General features: G+C 39.4%; 1 protein-coding gene across 3 annotated transcripts in view; it reads right to left on the reverse strand.

Moving 5' to 3' along the window:
• The window catches only part of Sema2a (Semaphorin 2a), a 351866-nt gene that overhangs the window by 142863 nt on the left and 194608 nt on the right, over window positions 1-14395 (reverse strand). Inside the window, exon 1 of one of the 3 annotated variants that reach the window (XM_018455943.1) lies at window positions 3520-4832. The exons of the other annotated variants lie outside the window; for them this stretch is intronic. Within the exon in view, the coding sequence (XP_018311445.1) occupies window positions 3520-3700 (181 nt within the window). The 5' untranslated portion in view covers window positions 3701-4832. Of the gene's footprint in view, window positions 1-3519; window positions 4833-14395 lie in introns of those variants that run through there. 3 annotated transcript variants of the gene reach the window in all.

Below are 14395 nucleotides of genomic sequence, written 5' to 3' on the forward strand. Positions count from 1 at the left end.
GCGTGGCTCCGAATACCGCGTGCCGGATGAGTCTTAGCTGTGGTCGCTCATTACGCAGCTTTAACGGAAGCGATAGCGGACGAGAAAAGGAGAAAGAGAGAGAGAGAGAGAGAGAGAGAGAGAGAGAGAGAGACTAGCCGGACTAAGGCGGCATCGGATGACCGGTAGCGACGCAGTTGACTCGTGGAGCTTTTAATCTCGAAAATCTTTAGGACCTTCGAACGACCAAAGGAAAACTTTCGCAGCCCGTTCGGTACTCAGGACCGGCCGAACGACCGCGCTTCCATTCGCTTTTCCTTCTTCTCTTTGCCCAGCTACTTCCGCAAACATCACTCGCAAATCTCTATATAGTGCAAAGAGAGCATTGCCACTCGAACTTCTCGTATTTACCAACGAATTAGGGATCTGTAATCTGCCGCGAAAAAATTGGTTGCAAATATAGAAAAAAGGCAAACTGGAAAAAAAATATCGTTGCGTTAAAAACGGACTATGTTCCGTCATTCACTGCGAGTACTGAAAATCTATAGTATACGTAATGTGAACTATAGATTTTCAGTATTCGAAGTGAATAATAGCAGCCATGTATACTTTATTTATTACATTAATAATTTTTATGATGTTTATACCTAATTAATTACATGTTAACATTGATAATGACTCGATCGGAGTCGAAACGTTTGTTTTTGTAGCGCTATTCACTTGTAACTTCTATGTTGATATATATCATTAATGCTGAATTTATTGTATTTGGCTCGTAGCCTTTTTCAACATAATTTCTTTTAATTTTTATTAAATACATTAGGTTCAAAAGATTGTTTAAGCGGTCAATAATAAAGATTAAAAATAGACCCATTTATCTTAGATGAAAACTATTTGGTATCTTCGGAGACATAGTTTATAATACAATAGGACATAGTCATACGGAGTTTCGTACAACTTCATTATATGCGCACATGTACGACGGGTTACATGTCAAATATGCGAGCAAATTGGATTAGCAGATCGGTTTGAGAAGCCCGTCGAAATTAATATCCGTTCCGTTAGTTACCAGAGATCCGATACGAAGGGCTTAGAATGCATGATCGCTTCGTGGTGTAGACGCCTGCCCGCAAGTACAGATTAGATCAATGCGATGTGTTGTGCTTGAATACAGTGTATGCTGTGTACATGTATCGAGTCTTAGTGCAGCATATTCGTGACGTTATCAATCAACGCGATGACGAATCTTGTAAATGCGAGTTTCAATGCGTGCCTTAACTTTAAACAGTCATCGATATTTCAAATGACAAGAAATGTTTGAGAAATCCGAGTATCTTATCGCGAATGTAGCTTTGAAAACGATCATATAACGACTATGCGTCAATGATGGAGGTTCGCAGTAATGCGTTCGCGTGCTTATTCCGCACATATTTCACACGAGAATTTACGTCACGCTCTAAACATCGCGCAAAATAAGATTAGACACATTCGTTTCACAGAAACTCGTAACAATTGTCAGTTTTCCTTCAGCATTCGCGGAACGCATGGCGACGAAATTAGCCGACGATAACTCCGAAACAAGTGTCGACGAGCGCTACCAGTTGCGGGTACGCCGCGTTTCACGAAACCCCAAAACTTCGTGCCAAATATTCGCACGAACGCGAAACCGGCATTCCGCATACACATGCGTACATCTCACCAGAAGAGCGATGCACCACAGGGACAATAACCGCGCCATTGTAATGAAAATTCCGCCATTGGCGCGACAGGAAAACAGACCGACAAAGTCCGGCCGCAAATCCTCCAAAAAGTTTCCCGAGAAAATGCTACGCTCGTAGAGAACTCTCCGAAACGCGTAGGTTACTTGCGTAAGCGTGTGTGTACGTGTGCGTTCGCGTGAACGTGTGTGCTGTACATGATGCGCTCGTAAGCAACGTGTCTCCCCAGCATGCGGTCTCCTGCTTATACGTAACACACGCAAGAACCGGCACGCACCGGCGATACTCTCCAACACTCGGCTTCCATAGCCCAACCAGCTAGCAAGGCAGTCAGCGAACCAGCCAACCAAGCCAACCAAGCGGGCAACCGACCGACCAACCGACCATTCCACATTCCATTCGATGGTTCTCTCTCTCTCTCTCTCTCCCGACACCATAATGAAGTCAGCCCGGCGTTCTAAGCCCCGGTAATATCGCGTGACAGGGCACTTCCCGAGATAATATTGGTGATGTATGCTAACGGGCATTTCGTTGCCCGGAGTACGTTTTTACGTTTTTACGTTCCACTCGTACCATCCGTTCTCTTAAACGATTTAGCACGAAGCGAGAAAAGAGATCGGATAAAGAGGAGGTCAGCATCCCCCAAGAAAAACGCCGGGGAATTTAATCCCTCGTGTATATCGCGGAGGAAAGTGTTTTTCGTACGTATGACAAACGAGCCGTAAACCATCAATGGTTTTGTTAATTTTTACCTGACGAAGATCAATATCTTAATTAAATCAATCGAGATAACGAAGAATAATTAAAATTTACACTTTGCGAATTATTTGAGGAAATTAATGTCATTAGTAAAACTCGTGATTTTGAAAAAGATGAGTGAAGTTCCCTATGATTAATTTCGCATGAAGTCTACCTGTATCAAATACGCTAATTGTATTTCATTAAACATAGGTGCGAACGATTGAGTTTACTCGTTCGCACAATTTGTATTGCAAATGGCTGGTCGGTGCGACGAAACGTTCCCGGAAGTCACAATATTTAATTTAGAGGATTGCAAATTAATCACGATCAATATCCTGATATAAAAGTTGCACATGACAATCGCCCATCGGTTGTCGCGATTGAAACATGTTACAATCATTGTTATAAATAAAAAAAATAAATGGCAAAAAGTGCAAATGAAATGTACTCCGTTGTGAGATAAAATTTCAACAAATGTTTACATTATTAATTATTACCTGTTTTACATTCGAAATACCATAATAACGTGTGAAACTATTCCCTAAAAGTGAATTAGTGTATTATTACTTCAGTGCTACACTTATAACTGTAATCATCAGCGAATATTTACTGTTTTTCAGTAATAATACACTGATTCACTTTTAGAGAATACTTTTATGCTCCACGTATCTCTTCCGGCATCAATATTAACTGTGACAAACATTGCGTAATTTATTCTGCGGATTACAACTATCATGGCGTATTATCCTCCAAAACGTGTGTGGGCGTGAGACATTGTGTAAAACCCGCTTCTATCATCGGACGATAACATTCGATGAGAAAACGAAAAGTCACGATACCACGTGGCACCGCTATCGCTACGCTCTTCACCTACCGTAACTAAAACGAGCTAGGCTTGATTCACGCAAATCTTGCTACGAAAATATTGGTTCGTGCTCATTGACCATAGGTATCTACCAATAACCACACAACGATCGTACGGTCATTGAAAAAAAACAATCGTCGGTTAGTGACCGACGCACTTTTTACGACATGTCACTAATCATTCATAATAGGATCATCATTTAGGATCATATCTGACCTTTGTGATGCCTGAGGTGAGAACGTCCGCAGCACGGTTGCTCGAAATATGCGTGTCCGGGATGGGCACCGGCGGGCCTGCTGGCCACGCTGGGACCCAAAAGTTGTCCCAGGACAGCTGCGAGAACAGCTGCCCTAACCATCGTTGTCATGGCGTCCGGTAGTAACCTCTGCCTCTGCATGGTCACGAGAAAAATAAAAACACTTTTCTCACACTATCCTTCACGTTCCTCCTTTCTTTCTCTCACTCTTTCGCTCGATCTGTCGAGATACGATCCTCACGGTCTGATCTACCTTCGCCAATTTCGGAGCATTTCGCGCACGATAGCTGTCACTCCGGCACGTCTGATCCGGCCCTTGACGAAGCTTACAAAGGACCGCGTGGGCCGCGATGCCCTGGCCTTGAGTAGAAGGAGGTAGAAACTCCGGCTGCAGCGTGGTTGTTGCCCTTTGCCGCTGGCAACGACAACGACGACCGTTCACCGGCGTGTAAAGCGTCTCTCTTCCTCTCTCTTTCTCTCTTTCTCGGTTTACTCGTCGTCCTTGTCTTATTCCCGCGGCAGGTACACTCCAAGATAGAAACTCGACCGCGTGTTGCTCTGTTCAGTTCACTCTCTCTTTTTCTCTCTTCTTCTCTTTCAGCTTCTCTCCTTGTTTCTTCTTTTTCTTCCGCACTGCTTCAAAGGACAAAGGAATTCTCTGTCCTACGCTTTTTACTCCTCGCATACAATTCGGTGCCCTTAATAAGTCGCAGGTAAGTCTTTAGAACGATAAACGATTTTCGTTGATGACGCAAATGTAGGTTTTTTTACAAGATTTATTTTATTTTTCTGTGAACATCCAATATTATCTACGAGTTGGCCATTTAAATGGTTTTTATCTCATGTCAATAGTATCCGAGATATACATTTGTCATGCGTATTCTAATTATTGTTATTGTTACGTTTCTTGACGAGGAGCACAACACTGCGGATATCCGAATCGGCTATAAGTTACCAACTGAGAAAATCTTGGTTAACTAAATATAAAGAACGAGACGCATACGATGGTCACATCTGTTGCGCGGAGTCGACGGAGCTGCGAACTCGGAGTCTACGGAGATGACGTTCCCTATCGCGCGTACATCCTCGCGGTGTCGGAGAGCAGTTGCAGACGCGACGCGTTGGCGATACACGTCCGTGCATCCGTCACAACATGATCGAGCAGTTAATTAAGCGCTGGATCGCCGAAGACAAAAGGACGCGCGTCGCGAAACTCGTCGACCGGACTGGGTTTACTGAGCGACGACGACTGCATAGACCTCCCTCATTGGAGGCCGCGGCACGACTGTTACCCTCTGACGCGCGTTGCCGCGTTCAGTTGTGCTCGGCGTCGTTCGGTCGTCGTCGGCTCCACTCGGCCGAAGCTGCTCCAAAGTCGTGCTGCACGACTCCTATGATCCATCCACTGCCGGCCGTTCTCTTCACAATCCGCGTTATGTACTTGCTCTCGCCGCGAAGAGGCGAGGAAGCGCGTCAGCCCTCGATATTTCTCGCAACCCTGGCGCGCCACCCGATCTTTTATGGCGACTATGAAAAATTTTTAGGCCGCGCGACAGAGCAGGACCCGGCGGAAGAAAGATGCTCCAAGTCGGACTTTACGGCACTTTCGTGGCGGCACCGTCTGAATTATGAAGAAGCTCTGCCCTTTTTCCTTTTTTTCTTTTTTTCGAAACGTCAAACGAAACGCACCGTCTTACTTACCGTACCTTTCGACAAAGCCGATAAGCTCCTTCGATTCACGGCAAATCTTCCGGCGGGTTTCTCTCGCGATTATCAAACTCCTTGCTCCGCTTATCAACGAATGCAGAATATATTAATAAAAAATATATTAAAATCGTAACATTCTGTATAAAAGAAAATGTGATATAAAATTATCGTCCGTATATTCGAAATGATAAAATTAATTATTATTAATTTATGCTTTCTCTGAGAGATAAATATTTTAAATATTTAAGATGAATGAAAAAACTTGGCTTTGATAAATTAATTTCAAGACGTATCCACTTACTTTCTTAATCTCAGATTCTACAAGTGTTATAGGTAAACTCACTTTACAAAAAAATGTAATAAATATTTAAAGGGATAGAAATTTATGATAGAAAATTGAGAAAATGTAAAAAGATTATATTCATATGAAACTTAAAAATATTATAAAAGAATTAATAATTTAGCCTTGATATATATATATATACGTAATGCATTTCGGTTTGATAGTTGACGCAAACGAACGCTAATTGAAGTAAAACGGTTAACATGATTATGCCAACTAAATCATTTGGTTAGCGAAAATTCCGTTAGCGGTCTACTGAGTGTATGCAAATGTAATTACGATGCGAAAGCGAAATCTTGTTATTCTAGGTGACTATTCATATTATTTGTACGAAGTGAACGAGATGAAGAACGCTAGACGTGATTATGTCAAATTATCGTTTTTCCTTTAGCATCTATTTTCAACATCAGATCTTTCATTATGAAATGTATATGCGCGACAAACAAGTGTTAGGGTAATTCCGGTATATACGCCGCACCTAACAAAAATTTAATTTATTAAGTATTATTTACTATTTTTGAAGTGACTATATCAGTAATACTATATCAGGGAAAATAGAAACTATATCAGTAAAAACATTGTACTGTCTACTACTATGAAAAAAATATTAGAAATCCCAAATATACTTATTTTTCGTATTAAAAAAAAGAACTTTTTGAAACCCTTGCATTTTTGCCGTATATCTCATAGGGGTGGGATATATGGCTACTCATAGGGGGACGGGGGTATGTACTGCTCATGACAAATTTACAAATAATGCTTATAAGACGTAAAATGACACAATAACTTATAAAATATGTTTACACACACACAAAGTTTCATTAAGAAATAAGAATAAGAAATATGTGTATGAAGTAATAGATAATAATTACAATCTTCCTACATATGTTATTACATGAGATACATATTTCATGTAATGCGTTTATTACATTTAGTGCACTGAATCCAATCTATGCACTTTGTATGCTTTGGGTATAAATCCCGCCCGCTAAAAATGCCGTATATCCCAAACAGATGGAATATACAAGACAACAAACTAAACAAAGAATATAAGAGCAAAGCACTTATATTTTGTTACAACATGTTTTACTATTCCTCTACACTTATGTATCACGAAATAACCACTTTTTTACGCACCCTACAGTAATCATTTTATATAAATTATGATTTATGATGGCGCTACTTATTACAGTGACAAATCGACTCACAATACTTTCATTAATCTTAACAGTAAGAAACTGAAATCGTAACACAATACTAATATAATATAAAGGAATGTAATAGAGTAGTTGCGGGAAAATTATTCCCACTCCTTCTATTTTTTCTAACTTCTGCGGCGTAAATTCTAGCGCGGCGTATTTGCCGGAGTTACCCTAAATTTCGTTCCCTGTCTTGAATTAAACGAAACTGGAAAAAAATAATCACGCCGCATGATCAAAATTCACTTTACAGCTGCACTGTATCGCTCCGCCATCCGCGTTACAAAATCAATTCACATAGACATGACGTAGAGAATTTCTGAGGGGTTGAGATACACGTTCGACGCCGCCAATGTTCGCTACATCACGCGTACCGATGCAAGCTCGAAGGATGCCGCGAGAACGAAGTCAAGCGGGGTATATGAATAAGTCGATATGCTAATGCGAAAATCCTGCGAAGTTAGCTCAGCCCAGGCTGAGCTGCAAAGAAAGTTGCGCAGCATCCAGGCCACAATACAAAGTGTCTCTTGGTAATGCGGAAGGAGAGACAATTTTGTACCCCTCCATAGACACAGCGGGTACCGGGTATTACGACTTTAGTGAGTACAGGCCACTTTCCTTTGTTGCTTACGGGACGAGGCTATAGTGGAGGTGCAGTCTACGGCGCGGCGGTAAGGGAAGTCGTAAGAATTTTAGAACAAAGAGAAAACCGGTCGGGGGGAGCCATAGTAGAAGCCACGGCTTTTCTTAGCATTCTCTCTCTTTACCTCTCTTGTGATACGAGAGGGTCGGTCGGTCGGGTGCTGCGATCAACAAATGTACCGGCCGCTCTATTCCATTTCATTGAAATAGTTTAGAATTGCATGAGGCTACTTGGTCGTCTTCTCTTGTCGCTGTGCCGCTTCTTACGGCTACCTTTATACTTCGCCGCAAGTTCATCTGAGGCGCCGCCTTTTCGGGACGCGTAAAAGAGCGGTGAGAGCGGGCAAATCGCCGGAAAAACCGTAAACTGCATTTCGCCGGTACCGTTCAACGTTTGAGAGATAGAGCGTTGGTGCACACGACACGAGCAGGCGCGCATGTGTCTATAAAAATCGCGTCTGTCGCGAAACACTCGAAGGTAAGAACTGTTCCACGGTGAATACGCTAAAGAAACTGCGAGATGTCTGATGCGTTTTATGGAAAATTCTATAGAACGTAAGTTCTGTGATAAATGTCTGTTCGCTTGCGATATCGGAATTGCACATTCCTCTCATCTAAAAGTAACAATTCGATAAAAACTGTCATATGTCTAATAAGATAACATAAAAAGGGAGATATTTCAGAATAGAGTTGAGGAGGAATATTCTATTTTCATAATGGAAAATCATGTCTTTACATTAGAAAACGATCAGTCATGCAACTCGATGTTACGCCGTCCTTCGTTAGTTCTACTTCAATAATGGCAAGCGTCTGAACCGTTATAAGATGCGAGTGATGAGACGGTTTCAGCGCGAATGATATTAAATATTCAAAGACGTCAAATCGAGTCCACATTATCCTCTTATTCCACGGAGGCGCTTCGCGCGCCTTTGAAGCTCCCACGCCTCGTTGCACCCGAATCGACGGATCCCTTTTTCGTACGAACGAATCGAAAATATTTGTCGCCACGAGGATCAACAAAATCCGTGTCCTCAGTCGAGTGTTGCTCCACATGTCTCGCGATTCTGTACGGACTTCTTGCCTTTTCATTTTCATAGTCATTCTTTCATCCTCACTCTCGTGAGAAAACACGGCACAAGTACACAAACTCAAATTACTTTCAATATATAAGATAAACAAAAATATCGAAAATCGATAAGTTACGTTGCGTGTGGAAGATCTAATTTTACATAAATTTTATGGCAAGAATACTCGTGACAAATAACGATATATTAAACTTTCACGCTTACGAAATAATTGCCACAATTATCGTCTAATACGTGTCGGCGGCTGAGAGGCATCGTTCAACCATATTGCACGCAAAGCCCCAAATAGCGCCGTAATTACCCAGCTGTCTCATTCTTATTATTCAGTGTTTCCTTCCGCCGAAAGACAGCGGCGGTATCCCCGTATAATCGAGACTCGCATACAATCTTACAACCTTGACTCGTTCCTTATAATCATTTCTTCCTTCTTCGGTGTGCCCTTCTCCGCCTCTATGTCGGTCGAAAGGTGCGTCCGTAGAAGAGCAATCTGTTAAATTATACTTAATATCTATGCGGCACGGTTCTCACTTATCCCTCATCCAAAACACACGGTATGCATCGAGATCTCATCATCTCGTTTAAGGGGAATGAAACTCACAGCCCGTCGCCTTGCCCATATGGGATCCGACTAACATCTCACTTAGCTGTAAAAATCCGTATGTTCCTTTGTTCCACAAAATCCGTTTAACTACAGCTTTATCCCGTATAAAATAGCGAGCGGAGACGTCAAAGAAAAATGTTGAATTTACAAAAGCTACGCTACGCGTATGACTCTGCTGATTTCACTTCGAAAAGAGGTATTAAATTTCGATTTAAATGAATTTCCGAGTCATATGATTTAAAAGAATATCGAGTAAAAGATTTTATATATTGTATATGGGGTGTCCATGAACTGATAATGTAACCGGGAAGAGAATGAGTCTATATGAAAAATAAGTCGAAATCATAAAATAAAATTTTTTAATATGAGGTTTTTGTTTTCGAGAAAATCGATTTTAAATATTCATCGAATACGTGCGTACTTAATTATTTCTCGATTTAATGGATCTCACTATAGACTATTATCTCTCCTCACGTTTGTGTTTATTATTGTATTAGGTAATCGAAAATACACAATAAAAACAGGATATTTATGGACGATAAATCTTGTTACTTAATAAATTGTTGAAAATGTTGCCGATTCTGTCGAATATATGCAATTCTGTTCTTTAAAGTAAATTTCTGTAAACTTTTTAACATGTTCTGATTCTCTCTCTCTCTCTCTCTCTCTCTCTTTAATTTATTAATTAAATTCGTACTCGACGAATACTTGAAGTCAATTTTTTCGAAAACAAAATCTCATATAAAAATACTTCTACGTTCGCTCTTCCCAATTGTATCATTAATTTATAAACATTCTATACATATAATATATACATAGTTTCCTTACTTTAAAAGTGACACGACTCAAAAAATATGATTTCCGAGTTACCATGAATAGGTTAGATTAAAGATTACTCTATCAATCATCAAAAGTAAATTAACTTAACTTCACAGTTTTATCCGTCAAATAACACTTGTGTCGTTCTTAAGATTTCCAAAGATATTATATTTTTTACAAAAGAGAGAGAGAGTGTGACACATTTTGAGTTATGTTGTTTTTATGAATGAACAAAAGTTCTTTTATAGAAAACATTTAGAATTAAGACAGTTTGGTGATCGAAGTTTGAAGAATAAATTGTTTTATTTTGAATTTAGTCTTTTAACTGATCAAAGTAAACATGAATTGTTGGTGATATTTCGAAAATTATATAATTTTTTTATCAATTATTCGGATTTGTTATAATTTTATAGAATATTAAAATCGTCATAATTCAAAGGTGGTTTTTTTAAGTATTGTGAAATGAAAATGACAAATAATGATCGTGTTTTTAATAGTATTCCTTTTGCCTATATTATTTTGATTAGATAATAATTTTCTGTTAAGTTAAAAAATAGTTTACCCGTTTTTCTGAAAAAACTTAATTTCTTTAGTTGTTACTTGTAAGGTAAGGGAGCGATATAAGTAAATGTTTACTTTAGGGGACCCAGCTCCGATGACCTTGACTTTGATATATGTTATCAAGGTCATGACCTCCGACAGGTTTTAGTTGGCGCTCGCTCTTCGTTAAAAAGTCATTAACAAAAGAAGTTTAAAAAAGTCTCATTTCTGCTATAAGTGCTATAAACAACTCTCATCCCCCTTTCCCCCTGCCAAGGGACGCACTCTTTTAAAACAGCGAATTTTTGAAAAGTCGCAACAAAATCATAAATTTTCTGCTTTAAAACCAATTCGAATATTCGCTATGTACAAGATGAAATGAGAATGAAAACAAACAATATTTACACCAACATAGAAATAGATTTTCTGCTTTAAAAATAAATATTCTCTTTGAAAATATTAACTTTCCATATAATTTTTGTTTTTAAAGCAGGAAATAAATGTCTGCTTTAAAAACAAAAAAAAATTATATAGGAAATTAATACTTTCAAAGATAATTTTTCTTTTTAAAACAGGAAATAAATGCCTATTTTAAAAACAAAAATTATATGGAAAATTAATATTTTCGAAGATAATTTTTGTTTTTAAAGCAGAAAATTTATTTCTACTGTATGTTGATGTAAATATTGTTTGTTTTCATTCTCATTCCATTGTGCATAGCAAATATTCAAATAATGTATAGTGTAATATACCTGTTTTGCATGAAAAGTTCCTAGGTATGTGGATCTTGTTTCGCGTTATAAAGTGTATGCCTGGGTGCATATGGGTTTATGACTTATAGCAGTTATAGCAGAAATGAGATGTTATGTTTTTAAACTTCTTTTGTTAATAACTTTTTAACGAAGAGCGAGCGCCAACTATAACCTGTCGGAGGTCACTCAGGATCATGACCTTGACAACATATGTCAAAGTCAAGGTTATCGGAGCTGGGTCCCCTAAAATAAACATTTACCGATATATTATAATTTCATTACATATATTATAATTTCTTGATTTAAGGAAATACAAAGAATAAGTCCGTTGAAAGTCCGACAACCATATCGGCACGCAATTATCATTTCTGAAATTAATTCATTTAAAATGAATTTACAATAGTTCAACATCTTAACGTTCTGACCGTTATGGCGCTTCTTAATTTAAAATTATTATACAAAGAATAAACTTTAATGTAGTTAGTGAAATGTTAGAAAAATTCGGTTGCTGTAAAAACGATTTGACAATCGTTTTTCATTAAACGATATTGCAAAATATTAATGGCACTATGCTTAATAATGATGCTCTTCTGATTTCTCATCCATGATTAATGGATTTGACTTCGTAGGCATCTTGCATGCGTACAACTTTAGCTGATTCCTTGGTCGATTATGAACGCGGCGCAATTCTCGCATTCTCGCCCAATTACTCTCGCAGCTTAGATCGCATTCCGTTCTAATCCGTGGAATACTTGGTCGGTTAAAGCGTCTTTGATAAACGATTGAGGTACAAGAGCATCTATACTATTTGACAAATGAAACTTACAGGAATAGAAATACAACGTTATTTAGTTTTACTTTTTCTTTTCTTAACATGTGCATTGTATTTTATTTCGAAATACAAAGTTTTTGGATAGAATAGATGTTTCATATGTTTCGGAAACTTCCATGTAATGTTAAAGTTAATAAAACGATATAACAAAATATTGCATCATCCATTTTTTTAATATGCATAATATTCAATTTTTCTATTAATTAACGTATCAATTAACTTGTTAATATTACTATATATATTTGTTGTTATTCGTTGATAATAAATCCATACATTATTTCTCCAAAATATTGCAAGTAGAGTTGTGGAAAATAAAGTGTCGCATTCACGTTCGCTAATTTTAGTACGGGACGTAATATGCGTCTGCGGTCGATTAGGACGCGCTATTGCACTGACCAGCAAAGCCTGTGTAAAACGCACAGTCTCGCAGTCCGCATTCCGTTCTGATCCACAGAATATTTAGTCAGGTAAAGCGTCTTTGATAGAACACCTCTTTGGCACGATGACAACGGGCGTTGTACGGAAGATGAAATACAAAGGTGGAGGGGGGGGGGGAAGGAGACCACGAGAAAGTGCATGAGAAAGAGAAGGTACGAGGGCTGGGGGAAGGTCTGCACGGGGTGTGATCATCAAAGTGACCCATACCCTGTTAAACGGCTCACGTCTCGATCACAGACAAGCCGGAGCAATGCCGCCGAGTGATACCAAGGGCTGCGCCGGTCGAGGGTGTCACGGTGGATTTAATTAATGCAATTTAGCATCCATCCATCATCTCTCGCGTTTTTGCCTTAACGAGGGCTGCTACCGTCGGCAGGGCCGTTGCTGCTGTTGCTATTGCTGCCGTCGCTGTTGCTGATGCTATAGTAGATCTACGTGGCACTTTGATGAGACAAGCAAGCCTCTCTCAATTATATCGATACCTGGACCGCCCCCCTTGGCGCAGCCCTTCTTCCTGCTTCGATCTTCGTCTCGCATCGTGGAACCGGGGCTTTACGATCACCCAGCCGTATTAAACTGCGCCGTACAAGCAACGCGTTAAGCTCGACGTTCGTGTATGTTCATCAGCGTGCGGTCGTACAGGTTGTGTGCGCGCCAGCTGCTACCTATACGTCGCTCGTATCCGGGCAATAGACATCGATGCGGTGGGTAATAATAGTGCAGGAAAAAAAAACGAAACGCGCACAAAGGCGTTGTCCCTCGCCTGTATTTTCGTGTAGTCCACTCTGGCGTCTTGTTAGTAACCGCTGCAAACAGGCGCCTGTCGTGTCCCGCTATCCGAACAACATCGTGGGCCGCATTTAAGTGAGATGTATCACACGTCGACGGCACAAAGCCGTTCATTTTATAGCTGCTCTTGTGTCCGTCTCTCTGAACAGATTTGCTTGATGTCCACAAGAAGGATTGGATCATAACAAGATCGCGATCGAATTAATACTACATTTTCATTACACTGTTGCAATGAAACTTGTCGCATGCTGATTATTTTGTAAATATTGTCGTACTCGGTAATGGGAATCTTTAATATTTTGCGAGCAATGCACTTCGAATTATTTTAGATATAATAATCCCTGAATAAATTACAAATGTTTTCAAGCTTATAATACTCGCTTTCATAATGTGTTCAGAGAAACGGAACTATAACCACCCTGAGCAATGGTGTTTTGCAATGATACCATCAAAGAAATGTGTATGTAGCGAAAAACGATCAAACCAAGATTGAAACGTATGCCAGATTGGATCCTAGAATATAGTGTTCATTCCTATAGAATTGGAAGGGGGAAACGAAAGCGTGTGTAATAGGGGCGAGCATCGTATCCGCTCGTCGGCTAAAATAGTTTCCGATAAGGCGAACACGAGAGAATCTCTCTCTTCTCTTCCGAATCGCGCTTCCACAATCGTGGGAATCGTCGCGATTTCAGGTGGTAGTTTCAGTGTTAAGCGAGTTCTCAAACACTGCTGTGTGAGAAGCCTCGGTGCCTAGGGCAAACCCACTTTGCTGTACACTAATATGAGAAATAATATTGAAAGAGTATTTGACACGTATACCGTAACGTTAGTAAAAGCTCTTTGTGTAATGAAAAACGCTCGTGCCTTTCTAGTTTTATCATAGGTTATTAATCAAAAATTTTTAATCATATTTTACCAATATAGCTCGTCTCTTTAATAATCTTTAATAATTTCTATTATATACACTGAGAGAAAAATTAGTACTAAATTTTAATAAATACTTGTTTAAGTAGTGCTACACTGAAAAAAAAGATTGACTGCTGCAGCAAATTAGATGGTAAAATATGGCATAGCATTTTTAATTGGCTG

The sequence above is a fragment of the Mycetomoellerius zeteki genome, unplaced genomic scaffold (genome assembly GCF_001594055.1).
Source record: "Mycetomoellerius zeteki isolate Tzet28-1 unplaced genomic scaffold, Tzet1.0 scaffold52, whole genome shotgun sequence".
NCBI classification, from domain to species: domain Eukaryota; kingdom Metazoa; phylum Arthropoda; class Insecta; order Hymenoptera; family Formicidae; genus Mycetomoellerius; species Mycetomoellerius zeteki.